Below are 16,541 nucleotides of genomic sequence, written 5' to 3'. Positions count from 1 at the left end.
TGGATTAGGCTTTGGCATAAAGGGAGTATTGTGGCTGGTTTGATCTTCTATCCAGACCACTGAAACTTTCTCCACATGAGCAATAAGGCTGTTTTGCCTTCTTATCGTTCATGTGTTCACTGGAGTAGCACTTTTAATTTCCTTCAAGAGCTTTTCCTTTGCATTCACAACTTGGCTAACTGGTGCAAGAGGCCTAGCTTTTGCTTTTGGCCTATCTCGGTTTTTGACATGTCTTCCTCACTAAGCTTAATCATTTCTAGCTTTTGATCTAAAGTGAGAGAGACATGTGACTCTCACAAGAGGCCATTGTAGTGTTATTAATTGGCCTAATTTCAATATTGTTGTGTCTCAGAGAATAGGGATGCCCGTGGAGAGGGTGAGAGACAGGGGAACAGTAAGTGTGGAGCATTTAGAACATGCACAACGTTTATTGATTAGGTTTTATATGAGTGCAGTTCATGGCACCCCAAAACAATTACAATAGTAACATCAAAGATCACTGATCACAGACCACTGTAACAGATATAATAATGAGAAGGTTTGAAATATTGCAAGAACTACCAAAAAAATGACACAGAGACATTAATTGAGTGCACACTGTTGGATATATGGTGTCGATACACTTGCTAGACACACGGTTGCCACAAACCTTCGATTTGTAAAAAACATACAGTATTTGTGAAATGCAGTAAAGTGAAGTGCGATAAAATGAGGCGTGCCTCTCTAAGTATTATTCTTATCTTACAGATGAGGTAATGTAGGCTTGAAGAGGTTAAATGACTTGCCCAAGGTCACATGGCTATTAAATGACAGAGCCAAGGATTCAAACACAGATCTAACTTCAAATCCTAGTTCTTAATTTTGCTATACTTCCTCTCCAAGATGTAGAATTCTGGACCGACCATTGCTGTCATCACACAAGTCCCTGAGGAAGTGGAATATATTTATAAAGTGCTAAAAGAAAAGAATGGTCATTATTAGAATCTTTTTTCTGTTGTTCAGATTGGATAATTTATTGATCTGTCTTCAAGTTTACTGACTTTTTCCTCTCGTTATTATCTGTTTCTATATGTGATATGTCTTTTTTCCCTGCTTCTTTTATGATTTTCTCTTTATTAGTGGTTTTCAGTGATTTGATTATAACGTACTGTGGTGGGTTTTTTAAATATATTTATTCTGCTTGGGGTTTGCTGAGCTTCTTAGATATCGGGTTTATGGAATTCATCAAATTCTGTGATTTTCAGCCCTTATTCCTACTTATATTTTTCATTTCTCATCCTCTCCCTTTTCTGTTTCTGAGACTCCAGTTACATGTATGCTAGACTGCTTTTTGTTGTCCTACAGGTCACTGAGGCCCAGTTCAATTATTTTTAGTGTTTTTTCTTTCTGTGGATCTTTTTGGATAGTTTCCATTGGTAGTCTACAAGTTCATTGATCTTTTCTTCTGCAGTGTCTAGTATGCTAATAATCTTACCCAGTGTATTTTACAATTCAAAGATTCTATTTTTCATTTCTAGAGGTTTTACTTGATAGTCTTTTCTTCCATTTCTCTTTATAATTTCCATGTTTTCTTTTACCTTCTCAAACATGTGGAGCATATTTATAATAACTATTTTAATGACCTTGTCTGCTAATTCTATTATTTCTGTCATTCCTGGGTCTGATTATAGTGACTGATTTTACTTCCAGTTGTAGACCATATTCTCCTGCTTCTTTGCATGACAGGCAATTTTTTATTGGATGCAACACCTTGTGAATTTTACATTTTGGGGTGCTAGATTTTTTTCCTAAGATGTACTTTGTGCAGCTGCAGCTAAGTTACTGGGAATTTACTGTAGCCTTTTGAGGCTGGATTTTAGGTTTTGTTAGGGCTATCTAGAGAAGTCTTTAGTCTAGGGCTGATTTATGCCTGCTGCTAAGGAAATCCACTTCTGAGAACTCTACCCAATGCCCCATGTATTATGAGGTCTTTCTACTCTGCCTTGTGGGAACATGAACTGTTCCCAGCCTTGTGTGAGCTTCAAAAATTGTTTGAACTTCTGCTTTCTAGTGCCTCTTTCCCTGGAGTTGGTTAGTAGTTTTGCCTTTCAGGTACAGGTCAGTTCTCCCCCAAAGACTCAGAGGTACCTTTCTGTGTACCTCTACAGCTCATGCCTCTCTCTGCATAGCTTCCTCCTCTCTGGAACTCTGCTTCAAAGATCCTAGCTGCCTTGTCCTTCCTCAACTCTGATATGTTTCTCCTCAACACAAGATCACTGGGCTTGGTTTGGGTTCCCATTCTTGCACTGTGGCCTGGAAACGGCCCATAGGCAGTAAGCTGGAGAAATCACGGGGCTTACCTCATTTGTTTCCTTCCTGTCAGGGATCACAGGCCTGTGCTGCCTGCAATATCTGATAATTGTTTCACATATTTTATTGCCTTTCTGGTTATATATGGTGGGAGAGTAAATCCAGTCCCTGATACTCTGTCATGAATGGAAGCAGAGGTGTGCAGTTTGCTTTTAAGGTCTGTTTTCATAGCAAAGACTGAATGGAGTAATTTCAAATCTGTGCCCTATATGAATAGTATTATACTAAAAGAAAAATAGACTAGGAATCAAGATCATAGTCCTAATCCTTGCTCAGCCACTTAACTCTGCGCTTCTCACAATATGGACGTCTGTGATCCTCTACCCAGATGACTTACAACAGTTTGACTTCTCAATTTAATTATCATCTGCAGAAGGAGGGTTGTTAATGTTCTTTATAATACACTGCAGTGATATAAAGTGTGGATGCAAGAAAATACATTGATTGGTTTAGGTTGAGCTATTTTCAAACAGAGGCTAGCTTGTCGTCACTTAACAGTCTTTATTATTTACATTTATTTTAGGCACCTTACTGGACATACCTTTTATGTGCATTGGGACTCTTTATCTACCAGTCACTGGATGCTATTGATGGGAAACAAGCCAGAAGAACAAATTCTTGTTCTCCTTTAGGGGAACTTTTTGATCATGGTTGTGACTCTCTTTCCACAGGTAAATTAGTAGTGTGTGGTTTTTGTTTTTGTTTTTATGTTTTTTGTACTGATAGCTTAAAAATTAAAGTGAACTGAGCTGTTCAAATGGTCAGATTTTGGGGTAGTGTACTTTGGGAGCTGTTTTGCACAATGTGTTAGAAAAGCACATTTAAGAATTCATTTCGAGTATACTTTATTGTAGTACCAGGATTATGTTCCCTAAAACTCTGTATTTCTAAACAGTGCAGGGCAATTGTTTCATGAGTTATTTTTAATGGTTCTTAAACCTGTTTCTTTCAGTATTTATGGCAGTTGGAGCTTCAATTGCTGTTCGCTTAGGAACTCATCCTGACTGGTTGTTTTTCTGCTGTTTTATTGGGATGTTCATGTTTTATTGTGCTCATTGGCAGACTTATGTTTCAGGCGTGTTGAGATTTGGAAAGTAAGTATGTTTTTTAAGCTGTTCATTTAAAAATATAATTGAATTCATTTTCATAATCTATTATGTCATTTATTTATAGTAAGGGGACAAAGCTGTAATTGTAATTTAAATTATCTTTTAATTTATTGAAGCATCCATAAGTGCTATATACCTTAATTTAAGTCTTTTAGGTATTCTGCACATTATAAATAGTTACATTATTTGATAATAATTTTATTATTCTCCCCTTGTCCTACTTACTAGCCCAAGCTTACAGTAGACAGGAGAAAAAGAAAAATAAGGACCTGAATAATATAGAAAAAAGATATTCTGTACTAAAATAAGTAGAGTTTGACTCGTCTAATAAAATAATGTGATATGGAATCTAAGGTCCTTTTTGGTCAAATCTTCATGTGCCTTGACAACAGTCACCAACAATAGGAAATTGTCACAACAGTCACCAACAACAGGAAATTGTGAGACTTTTGGCTGTGGTAGACAATTGGTGAGATGATGTAAAGCACCTTGTAAATGCTAGAGCTGAATACTAGAAGATATATGTTTCTGGGGCTCTTTCTTAGACACCGGGAAATAGTGCACAAAGCAGGAACACTAATTTCTGTTCCTGTTTCCCACATAGCTCCCTCTCTGCCTGATCCTTTTCTGCCATTTGCTCTTTCTTGGTTTTGGTTTCCCATGTCTGCTGATTCTTTATTGCTGCATAGGAGAAATAGTAGCTCTGAAAAAAATCTGATAATGATGAATGAGAGGAGAAGCTCAAAACTGGATTGTTTAGCAGAGGGAAGGCTTTAGGCAGTTTTTCAAATTGATCTTAAATTATGGAATAATTGTGGTTACCACCTATTGAACACCCGAATGTTTCAGGCACTGTACTAAGTACTTTACATGCATTATCTCATTTATTCGTCACATTAAGTCTATAAGGTCAGTATTATCTCCACTATCCAAATGAGGCAGTGCCAATATCCACTGTACAAATGAGGCAGTACTAATATACTATCAATAAGTGGTAGAACCAGGCTTAAAACTCAAGTGTATTTGATGCCAAATCCCACATTCTTAATGTCTGCAGCTCAATAGTATGGGATCAGCAATGTAATCGATGCTGTGTAAGGATACAACATACATTCAAGATATAGTCCCTGTTTTAGAAACTACATAATACACTGTATTAAATAGATGAGATAATACTTCTGTGACACTGCTAATACAGTCCATACTAAGTATAAAATGACTTGCTTTAGGTTTCCAGAAGCACGGAAGAAATCCTAAGAGGAAAGTAACTATAAGCTAAATTAGTTTAGGAAAGCTTGTATGGAAAATGTAACTCTTTAGCAGATTCCTTATGTACTGGGTCAGGAGCCCAAGGATAAAAAAGTCTAGCTAAAAATTCAAAGCAACTATGCAAAGTGAAGAATCTGTACCAATTTGTAGATTAAGATAAGCTAAAATAGAAAAGCAGCTTTGCAAAGTTTAATGTATTTTAGTTAATTTGCCGAACTTGCTATGATAAACTGGAGCAATATAACAGTACAATGTTCTGGTTAATTGTCATTATTGTTATTATTTAAAGACTAATATTCTATCCTTTTGATCCTTAATTTCATTAAAAATCTTTCTAAAATGAGTATTAGTGTTGAGATTTGGAAAGTAAGTATGTTTTTTAAGTTGTTCATTAAAAAATATAATTGAATATAGTTCATATTTCTGGCACCTGTGGATAGAAATATGCCAGACAGATTGGGGAAGAGCATTCTAGGCAGAAGCATAAGGAGAGTAGTAAGAACATTAGGGAAATGGCTATTGTGATTGAGTACCAAGCCTGTACGGGAGTGAAGGAGATCCTGCAATGTTCTAGGAGGTCAGCCATTTAAAAATGGCGTTTATAATAAGAAGTATAGTTTTTTCACCTTGTCAGGGTAAAATATCATGGGGGATTAAGTAGGATGGATTGATGGTGCTGCCAGATACTACAAGAAGTAGGCCGTCAACCAACCCTCTGGAAATGCTTACAAACTAAGCCAGTGTCAATTTTCTATTGTCTAGGTTGGATTTTCTGAAAATCTATCAGTTTTTTAGCTTAATTTTTATAGTATTTATAGTATTTGAATACTGATATATGAAACCAGGCTGAACAATCTCAGAATATACTTTGGAAATTTGTTTCATGAATGCATTCTTGATTTTATCCTTTTTTATGGGTTTCCTTTTTTTAAAAAAAAGATGGAAGAAAAATCATGCCAAATCAGCATAATTGGGCTAACAAATTTAGGTTTAACTAGTATTGCTATTTTTTTGCAACATAATTTTTTTCTAATTTTCAAAGCTCTTTAAATCATTTATTAGTATGATTCTGATTTAAGTATAATAGTTAAAAACACAGACTTGAAATCAGACTGGGTAGAATCAATTCTGGCTTCAATATATCAGTTATTTGACCAGAAATATGCTAATCTCTTTTTCTTCAGTATCTTCATCTGTAAAATGGATCATTGTCATAATTTTCTTAAATTATTGTGAAGATTAAATGATAATGTTTGTAAAGGACTTAATACAGAATCTGAACATGGAAGCACTCAATAATAAAGTTAGCATTATTATACCATGTTATTTTTATTTTAATTCAATTTCTTTTGTATGTTTACTTTCTCATGAGTGACATTAAAAAGTAATTCTTACTAAAAAAAGCCCCAGATATCTTATGTATTAATCAGTCAGTTAGTAACTGGTGTCATAAGGAAATAAGCACACAGAAGAAACTGAGATAAAATTTGAGGATGGGAGGTCAACATAATTTATTGAGTGATTTTATTGAATATTGATGCGATATTTATACAATGAATTTGAGTATTTTTGCAATATTTGTACAAATGTTTATTGAGCATCCATTACATGCCAGGTCCTGTTCTAAATGCTAAGATGATAAGAGTAAACAAAACAGACAAAATCCCTGCCCCCATAGAGCTTACATTCTAATATGGGGAACACAATAAAAACAAGCTAAATAGGTAGACACTACATATAATACATTAGATGGTGATGTGTGCTTTGTCTCAAGAACTGTAAAGGGTCTGGGATTTTACCCCACTTACAAACTACCAAGCCAGACTGTTGTTTCATTGATGCTGGCAAAAGACACAAAGCTTCTGGGTCAGAGGCAGAGGACAACTGCAAAAGCAGTAGCCAGGAGTTCATGTTTATGCCAGGTTCCCATCCCCCTCCACCCCACCTATGGGGACCATACAGGTGGGCCTACATGAATGCCTGCACATGCAGTGGGTTGCATTATGGGGGAGGAACACTGAGGAATCTGTCCATTTTTTAGCAAGTGGAAGCAAGCCTGCTCTTTGTCTGGGGGAGATGTAACCTCATCCTTGAAAGTTGCTCACTGCATACATAATCCTCAGAAATGGCTGAGAAAAGAGTATTCAGGATCTTGCATTCTTGGCACATCTAACAAGAACATGAAGGAATGCTCAGGGTCCATGGCAGATTGCCTCTCCTAATTGTATGAAGAAGTAAGCAGGGACGGAAGAGTGGCTATTTAAATATTATTCTATTTTTCTTCTGAAAATAAAAATACCGTTCTATACCGTTTCATAGAACAGAAATACTATTCTATTTTACTTATGCATATTTTAATTGTCATGTTTTATCTCTTGAAAATATATAGATTTCAGTACAGATACAAATTTGTTATCTTGACTTACATCATTTAAACCATAAAATATTAGTAACTATTTTTAATTATAATTTTCAACTGTTAGTTGATGTAATGCAGTTTATGTAGTTAATGTAAATTTAGTTTATCAGTGATATGTTACTATTTTTCTTAGCACAGTTAGTAGAAAAATTTACAGTTAAAATCTGTCCCTGTACTAATGCTTGTCCTGTGAGAGAAGGCATATCTTATTTACAGTATATTTACTCACATGTGTCAAGGGTCTTATGTAATTAATAGAGCAAACAATGCTTAAAACTTAATTTTTAAATCTAAATCAAGTATTGTAAGTTCAAGTCCAGGTTAACTCGTATTATGTGGTATTTTGTTATTTACATGTGAATATTGAGGCTCAGTGTTAATTTTCCTTTCTTTCAAAAACATGAGAATTTCCATATGGTATTAGATCCATTTCACAAACTGTATCAGTTCCTCTCCCCCATCCATCTTGTACTAATAACATGCAATTAAAAAATTAAAAATAGACTTACGAAATACAGTCCCCATTATTTCATTTGATTAGATACATACAATATTACTCTGTCAAATTGCCATAAAAGTTTCTAATGCTACTCTCAATTTCTGTACTTATCTCATTGTGGACTGGTAACAAACTCTGTACCACATTTTGAATAGCGCCGTTACAGATTGCCCTCCATGATAACAGCCTGGGGAGTTAAGGATATACCCTCACCATATCCCCAATATTCATCCTTCCTGCATTTTTAAAGCCTTTTTGGATCCAGTTTTTAAAAACTTGGACCCATTAGTGAGTTCTCTAGGTTTATGAATTGTTATACAGAATATCCTATTGTTTGTCTGATTATCTTTCAAGCTTCAACTGTCTCTTCAATAGTTCAGCTATTTGAGGATTTGGTGAGTGATTCCAACCTTTTCTTACCATAAACTTCATAACTAATAGATTTTTATAAGATCCTTTCAGCTTTCTTTTTCCCAGAGTCAAGAATTGTAATCTATTTAGTTTATCCTTAAAAGGCACAGAGGGAGAATAAAACTATGAATATAATTTAAAATCTGTGGTATGAATGATGCATATGTGAAACCAGGTTCCTAGCTCAATTTTCCTTACATGTCATTTAGTTTCACCTAGAGAAAGTTTGTTCCATAATCCCTATCTGCTTTCCTAGTTGCTTCTGGTCACTAGTCATACCCTGTAAAAATGATGGATAACAATGTAATTCTATTGGTTACTGGAAAAAGAATGTACACTGATAATGAGTCATAACTGTAGTAAAAAGATGTTGGCTCTGAAGTCATTTTCCTATAGTAAAATTCAGTTGTTCCAATACAGGCATTGAAAAATCATTTTAATTTCCCTCTCTAAAAAACAGGAATAATCAATTGCTCATAAGACACATAACAGATGCTAGTAAATGTTTGTACATTTCCCTCTTTTCCTCCACGAAGTACCAAACATTATATTAAGTTTACCTTCTTCAACTAACTTGACTATTTCTCCAGGTAGCCTGAAGGCCTTGGTTTGCCTGACACTGACTGATCTTACAAATACTTGGTGTCATTATTCCAATTTGTGGGCTAAAGTTCAGTTCACCTTTTCCTTTTAAGTGCCACCGAAAATAACTCAGTCTAGAAGTCTTTTCTTCCATATTTGGTTTTATTTTATCATCTAATCCCTACATTTCTTATATTTGCAAAAGTAATATGTGTTCCTCTAGCATTTAAAGACTCTGGGGGATCCAAGTGGAGATGTAAAGTTGGTAGGCAGATGTAAAAATCTGGAGCTCAGGAAAAAATATGTAGATGGGAGATATGGATTTAGATGCCATTAGCATATAGATGGTAGTCTTAAGTATAAGTAAAATTGTTCACAGAATATAAAATTCCAGATGGAATTCTAGAGACAGCATTTAATATATTAGGGAAGAATCATTCTAGGAAGGAGCCTGAGAAGAGCTCCAGCAAGTTAGGAAAATTAGGAGAGAGCATGAAATAAATAAAAACATAGCAGGGCTGGCGCCATGGCTCACTCGGGAGAGTGCGGCGCTGGTAGCTCTGAGGCCGCAGGTTCGGATCCTATATTGGGATGGCCGGTGCACTCACTAGCTGAGCGTGGTGCAGACTATCCCCTTACCAGTCCAAAAAAAAAAAAAAAAAAAACATAGCAAAGCATGTCATGAAAGAGAGAATGATCAGCGTCTTAAATATCACAAAGAAATTATGCAAGGTTATTACTGAAATGTATCCCTTCAATTTTACAAATTGAAAGTCACTGTTTACCTTAAACAATTTTAGCAGGATAATGGGGCCAAAAGTCAGACTACAATGGGTTAAGCAGCAAATATGAAGAGAGGAAGAAATTTCAAATGTAGACTAATTTTTAATCAGCCTGTTCATGGAGGTTCAGGAGTGTGCAGAATAAAGGGACTGATGTTGGTTGGTTAGTGGTTTTTTGAGAGAAATTTAAACATGTTTATATATTAGGTGAAAAAAAATGTCTCTGGAAACCAATAAATTATAGTGACTATTAGCAAGTTAATAAAGAAGGCTGTTGGAATTTTCCGTACTTTTTAAGTGAAATTGACTTAGGGGTGTTTAAGAATTTGCCTTAAATCATATGGTTGTTTTTATATTACTGTATTTTTTTTGTAATTTACAAGAGTAATACACAATGGTAAAAAAAATTCAAACTTTATAGAAGTACATAAAGTAGAAAATAAGTCTTCTGTAATCTCAGTGGTAACTATTAACAACTTGATATATTCTATACAAGTTTTTTCCCTCTGCATATACTAAAGTTTACCTACATGTGAGCACATGTTATCCTGTAGCCTTTTTCACTTAACAGTGTAATAAGTTGGTAATTCAGTGATGGAAGTAAAGGTAAAAATAAACTAGGCCTATAAGATTTTTACATCTTTGGTATTTAAAATATGATTAACCTCTATATTCAGAAATTTTGTTAACACACACCTTATCTATTCTGTCCTTCCTCTTTAGAGTGGATGTAACTGAAGTTCAGATAGCTTTGGTGATTGTCTTTGCATTGTCTACATTTGGAGGTTCAACAATGTGGGACTATATGGTAAATCTGAATATTTAAACTTATATTTAAGTACTTTTAAAATATTTAGGAAAAAATATTGCATTGTTAATTTTCTTCAAAAATCTTCAGCATCATATTTAATATTCATTCCACTTCTTAACCTTTTTCCTTCATTTTATAATGTTGTTATCCTATATACCTTGTTTTGGCATTTTCTCCTATGTGTGAATATATTACCATATATAAGAACATGACCCCATTTCCCTACTACAAAATACACACACACATACATGCACACACATACACACTGGAATTAACTTTTCCAGGTCAAAATTTATCTCATAAAATTAATATTTAAAAAATAAATCCAGTAATATATTTTTCATTGGAAACTTGTCCCTCTATTAAGGAAAGAAAAGTGGCTAATTTGCAATTTTATAATTTACTTTGAGGTGAAGGTGCCCATATTAAGGAGTGTTCTGGTTTTCTGTTTGGTTGGTGACCTCAGTATTTTGATAAAAATTGCCTCTTAGGATGCTACTGTCATAAATCCAAGCTTTGCAGAGGAAGAAAATTTATGAATAAATAAATTATTCTGTCGCCACAACCTAAGTCCACAGCACTGGCTAACTGATTCAACTTTATGCTTATAGTGTTAAGAATAATAATACGGATAATATCAATAGCCAGTAACTAACATTCACTCAACACTTACTATGTTCCTAAACATTTTACCATTAGTTTCATCTGCTCCTCAGAACAATCCTATGAAATACTATCATTATTCTGTTTTATAAATAAATCTTAGAATGATTAAGTAATTTGTCCAAGGACACACGGGAAGTAAGTAGTGGAGCTAGGAATTAAGAAGACTGATTCCAGACTATATGTTTGTAATCACTAAATTATATACATCTGGTAAAAATATTAAGAGCTACAAAACTAAACCTACTCTTAACCGTATATGATCCAGCAGTCTTACTCCTTGATATTTACCCAAATGAATTGAATACTCATTTGTCCACACAAAAACCTGCACACCAATGTTGATAGCAGCTTTATTCATATTGCCCAAACTTGGAAGCAACCAAGATGTTCTTCAGTAGATGAATGGATAAATTATGGTATATCCAGTCAAGGAAATATTATTTAGTGCCTTTCTGGAAAAGGCAAAGCTATGTGGTTGCCAGGGGATGGGGGAGGGAAAGATGAACAGGTGGAGCACAGAGGATTTTTAGGGCAGTGAAATTATTTTGTATACAATGGTGGATACATGTCATTATATATTTGTCATAACAGATAGAATGTATAACACCAAGATTGAACCCTAATGTAAACTGTGAACTTTGGGTAATAATAAAGTATCAATGTAAATTCATCAGTCGTAACAAAAGTACCATCCTGGTGTGGGATGTTGATAGTCGGGGAGGTTGTGCATAGGGAAGGGGTGGAGACAGGAGGTATATGGGAATTCTTTGTACTTTCCACTCCATTTTGCCATGAACCTAAAACTGTTCTAATATGCATAATCAATAAAAAAAAATAGTAAAATATTTCCCTGTGGCATTTAGTATCAGAATTGCCAATTACCGTTCATATCAGCAGGCTCAGAAACAGACTTTGAGCGTATTTTTAAGTAGTGGTACATTCCCTTAGACATTCATATTCCCTGTCATCATGTAAGAACAAACAGTAGAATCAAAGATATGCTACTGTAGGTCCACTCAGTACACCACAGGGATGTTATGTGTCTTTTATGGTAGCTGTTCAGCTAGTAAGTACCTGAAAGAAGGTGAATGTGGACCTAGAAACAGTTAGGCAACTTCAGTCATTAAGTCAGTTATGACTGACTTAAATTTGGAATTGAATCTTAAAATTGTTTCATTCAATATTTTGGCAAGAAGAAAACATCTGCTTATTCTTACCAACAAGGATACTTATTTTTGATGTAGGTTTTCTAAATTTAATTGTTAACCTGTAGATTCCACAAATTTTGGTGCAATATTTCAAAGTCTATTTTCAAAACACAAAAGCCTACAGCTTCTGGCAATTCATTGTTACTGTTTTTTAAATCCTTTGCTGCCTTTGGAAGTTTTCTTGAACAGCAATTGACTAACAGGTAAATATATTGGTAGAGATTTAATCCTGGAATATTAACTACACAAATTTTTTGCATGTACACAATCATATTTGTCATACTTATGATGCAGACCATGGTGTCTGCCTTTCCTATACATGCTGCCTTTTAGAGGCTACCAAATTCAAATGAACTATCCTTTTTCATGTTTAAGTCAGGTGAAGGCTTGTGAGATTAAGTTTTAATTACAGTTATGTACATAGACTAAGCTGATTTGGTGGACTCATTTTTCACTTAATGAATGTCAAAAAAAGTTACCACTTCAGGCTACATTCCAAAAGTTAAGGTTTGATTACAAGAAAAAGGATAGCTTATTGTATAGGGCCATTAAAGCTACCACTTAATGAATGTCAGAAAAAGTTACCACTTTGGGCTACATTCCAGAAGTTAAGGTTTGATTGCAAGAAAAAGGATGTAGCTTATTGTACAGGGCCATATTATAATGTTTCTTTACTATTTAATAGGAAAAGAAATTCTGTCTTTTTTTTTTAATGATTTGTTTCTTTCCTCTACCCCTAAAGATACCCATCTTAGAAATAAAATTGAAGATCTTTCCAGTTCTTGGAATAGTAGGTGGAGCAATATTTTCCTGTTCAAATTATTTCCATGTTATCCTCCATGGTGGCGTTGGCAAGAATGGATCCACTATAGCAGTAAGGCATTAATTTCATCATCACTCAGTATTATTCTGATAGATATTCTTATTACCAGCTATAAAAAGATACTAAAAATATGCCAAAGTTCAAGAATGGAGAAGGAAATTAAATATCTTTAAAAATTCATGTTAGGCATAGTACAAAAGCATTTTTTAAAGTTTAGACTTATGATAAAAGTACTTTTCCTTTTTCTACAGGCTTACTCTGTGTAGACCTTTCTATTTCACTTAGTCATCCACTGTTAGGTTAATGTACATAATTAAGAGTTGCCTTTTGCTTTCTTGCATTTTGTGCCTTGAACTAAAAGAGGAGAGGAAGAAAGGTAGGAAATGAGTTCCTGACTGAACGGCAGGAAAGCTGCCTGAGATCAGTGATTTCACATATGAGGCAAGTTATTACTCATGAAGTAAATTTTATTGAAATTTCACTGAAATATACTTAAAAGAACTATTCTAATATTTTAAAATGTAAAATTTTAAATCTTAAGTTGAGAGGATATACCTTGTGTTTGTGTTCCTTACATCTCGCTCATGCTATAATTTTTGTATTTATTCATATTTGTTTTTTAAAAACTTCTTCAATACTTTTAAGTGGGAAAGAGTTGGAATTCCTGCCAAGTTTTTTTAACAAATATAACACCTACGTTCTTAAAAAGTCTATTGTCATCTTCAAGGTAGTTGAACATAGGAAGATAAGTACTTATTCTAGTGGTGCCATTTTTTATTAAAACATTGTTAGAATGACTATTTTAGGATTGCTTTATGTTATAACCCATTCTAATTTCTTTGGTTCTATAGTTCAAAATTCCTAAGCTTTAAGGGTGGATTTGATTTAGGGGAACAATTAAAAGCCATTTGGAGGCAGGTCTAACAAGTAAGAGGAGTAGTAAACATGAGATACAGCGCTTTTGGTAAAAAACAAAACAACAACAACAAAAACCCCCAAATTTTCATTCTCTTAAATAACTTGTAAATTGGCTCTTAGGACAATTCCAAAGTAGTCGCTATAATTCATAAGTTATCAATCCTTATGAATACATTTTATACACTAATTCAAAAGCAAAGCATAAAATTAATTTAGACATATAAGTTCTGATATATTTGGAAAAATTATTTCTTGAAGTGTTTTGTTAGTTGACCTCAGAACATTACTGTGCATAAGGTGCTTGGGAATATATGTTGCTTGAACATGGATGGTAAAATAAGATTTAGTAAGGATCAATGTCCACTTTAGAGAATATTTTACTAAGAAATAATTGATTATTAAAAGCTTGAAGGATGACTAAAGAAATCAAATATAAGCTAGAAAGTGGATGATTTCAAACTCTTAAACTGGTGGTATTCTAACTTTCTTAGCAGATTTTTTTTCTTGAAGGAAATCTAAGAACCATAGTGTATAAACAGATAAATTGCTATTAGTCTAAATTTTTATAATTTATTACTATATAGCAGTTTTATTTTGTACATAATTTTTTAGTATTTATATTATTACTGTAATTTTGTAGTAAGTTCTAACTTAAGACATATAAACTTAAACAAGAGCAAGGCTGTTTTAATGAGCACATTTAAATTGGTGGTTATAGATTTTTTTAAACCTTAATACCCAATTTATTTCAATATTTTCTTTAGGATAATCAGTGCTGAGAGAATCCTGATTCACAAAGATAAAAACGTAATGGCCTGGATTGTACAATTTTATATAAGAGGACATTTGCAGTCTGAATGCAGAAAGGGATGGGGGGGCAAGGGAGACGGTATTGGTATAGAGTTAAACCAGGGCAGAATTATACTCTTCCTAATCAGTGATTAAGATATTTTGTAGAACTGGCAGGATAAGCTTTATTTCAGTATCTCCACAAAAATATGTTAATTTGGCAATCCAATTGTTGATGGCCTTCAGCATAGGAAAAGTTGATATAGAATAAATTGCATTAATTTTTAGCTAGTTTAAAGCATGTATGTGTGCATAAAATTGGAGTCAAATATCCATGTCACTGTATTGTCTGTGTAACCCTAGGGTTCTGTGGAAGTTTGAAAAACACAGCTAAGGTTTGTATACTTCTTTAGACCATATGCTGTATCATCCTCTTCTTTAGGTCTCTAATTCATCACAAAATAGATGCTCAGAAAATATTTGCATTGTAATAAATGCAGTGTTAAAATGTGATACTGATTTTCTGCTTTATCTCTTAGGGCACCAGTGTCTTGTCACCTGGACTCCACATAGGACTAATTATTATACTGGCAGTAATGATTTATAAAAAGTCAGCAACTAATATGTTTGAAAAGCACCCTTGCCTTTATACCCTGATGTTTGGGTGTGTATTTGCTAAAGTCACACAAAAATTAGTGGTAAGAAATTCTTCTATGATTCATGTACAAATAATGTATTTAGTCTTCAAACACAAAGCTGCAAATTATTTCATACAAAGCATAGGTTTTCTTTTGTGGTGACAGCATCACAATAAATGATTAGCAGTTTATACTCCAAGTACAACATGTGTTAATGTTATACTCAGTTCTTTCAATTATTTGTTTAGCTGTAATGATCAATTACACCTTTCTGATATCAAAGAATTTAAACACTGGGAACTTTAATAAACTCCCCAGTCATGAATTTGAGAATGCTTAAATAAGTATCCCCATATCATATGTGAGATTAAATGGTCCCTTTGTCTTAATGGCGAATTAACGTTATAATTAATTCTGACCTGAAAATAAAAGCTTAAATATTTAAAATTTAATAGTGAAATTATTTTGTTTACTTTTTTATAGATAGCTCACATGACCAAAAGTGAACTGTATCTTCAAGACACTGTCTTTTTTGGGCCAGGTCTTCTGTTTTTAGACCAGTATTTTAATAATTTTGTAGACGAATATATTGTTCTATGGATAGCAATGGTAAGTACTTTCTGCTTTATGCTTTTCATTTTTTAACAAATGTTAGATCACACTATGCTTAAGAATCATTTCAGTGAGATAGCAGTAGCCTCAATGTCTAGTCCATATAGTAAATGTTTCTGAATATTTAAAATTACTTCTTTTAAGCTGTGAATCATTTTATATTGTGTGTAGAAATGGCCAACATATTTGGAGGTCAGGCTTCAAACAGTCTAGATCCTTGGAAATGCAAATGTACCTAAAAATAACTGTATCTTTCTCCCCCAAAAATTCAGTACAAAGATGTCAAAAACCACTTCACTCTGCCCAAAGGACTTTCTGACTTAAGTTTATTAAAATTATTCCCAGCTTACCTCAGGTAACAGGCAAATTAGATGGGGTTAGTGCTAGCAAAGTGATGCAGTTATTGCATCAAGAACTGTCAGCTAGGGCTGGCCGGTTAGTTCAGTTGGCTAGAGCCAACTGGTGTTATAACAAGGTCAAGGATTTGGACCCCCTTACTAGCTGGCCACCAAACAAAAACAAAAACAAAAAAAAACAAAAAAAACTCAACAACCAAAAAAACTGTCAGCAAATATTGAGAAAACAGCAGAACAGACAGTACTAAGTACAGGATTCTGATACCATTTTATGCTAGAAGTAAGCAACCCTATAGTCTG

General features: G+C 33.9%; 1 protein-coding gene across 2 annotated transcripts in view; it reads left to right on the top strand.

Moving 5' to 3' along the window:
* The window catches only part of CHPT1 (choline phosphotransferase 1), a 44,970-nt gene that overhangs the window by 23,901 nt on the left and 4,528 nt on the right, over positions 1–16,541 (top strand). For both annotated transcript variants that reach the window (XR_010021341.1, XM_063075303.1), the window contains exons 2-7: positions 2,873–3,020; positions 3,302–3,443; positions 10,144–10,228; positions 12,848–12,979; positions 15,175–15,333; positions 15,757–15,882. Coding sequence is in view for 1 of the 2 variants with exons in the window: in XM_063075303.1 (XP_062931373.1) it covers positions 2,873–3,020; positions 3,302–3,443; positions 10,144–10,228; positions 12,848–12,979; positions 15,175–15,333; positions 15,757–15,882 (792 nt within the window). In the remaining variant the exon portion in view is untranslated. The remainder of the gene's footprint in view (positions 1–2,872; positions 3,021–3,301; positions 3,444–10,143; positions 10,229–12,847; positions 12,980–15,174; positions 15,334–15,756; positions 15,883–16,541) is intronic.

This window comes from Cynocephalus volans, chromosome 12 (genome assembly GCF_027409185.1).
Source record: "Cynocephalus volans isolate mCynVol1 chromosome 12, mCynVol1.pri, whole genome shotgun sequence".
Lineage (NCBI taxonomy): Eukaryota > Metazoa > Chordata > Mammalia > Dermoptera > Cynocephalidae > Cynocephalus > Cynocephalus volans.
Note: the sequence above shows the minus strand (reverse complement) of the source record. Positions and strands in the feature narration are given on the sequence as shown.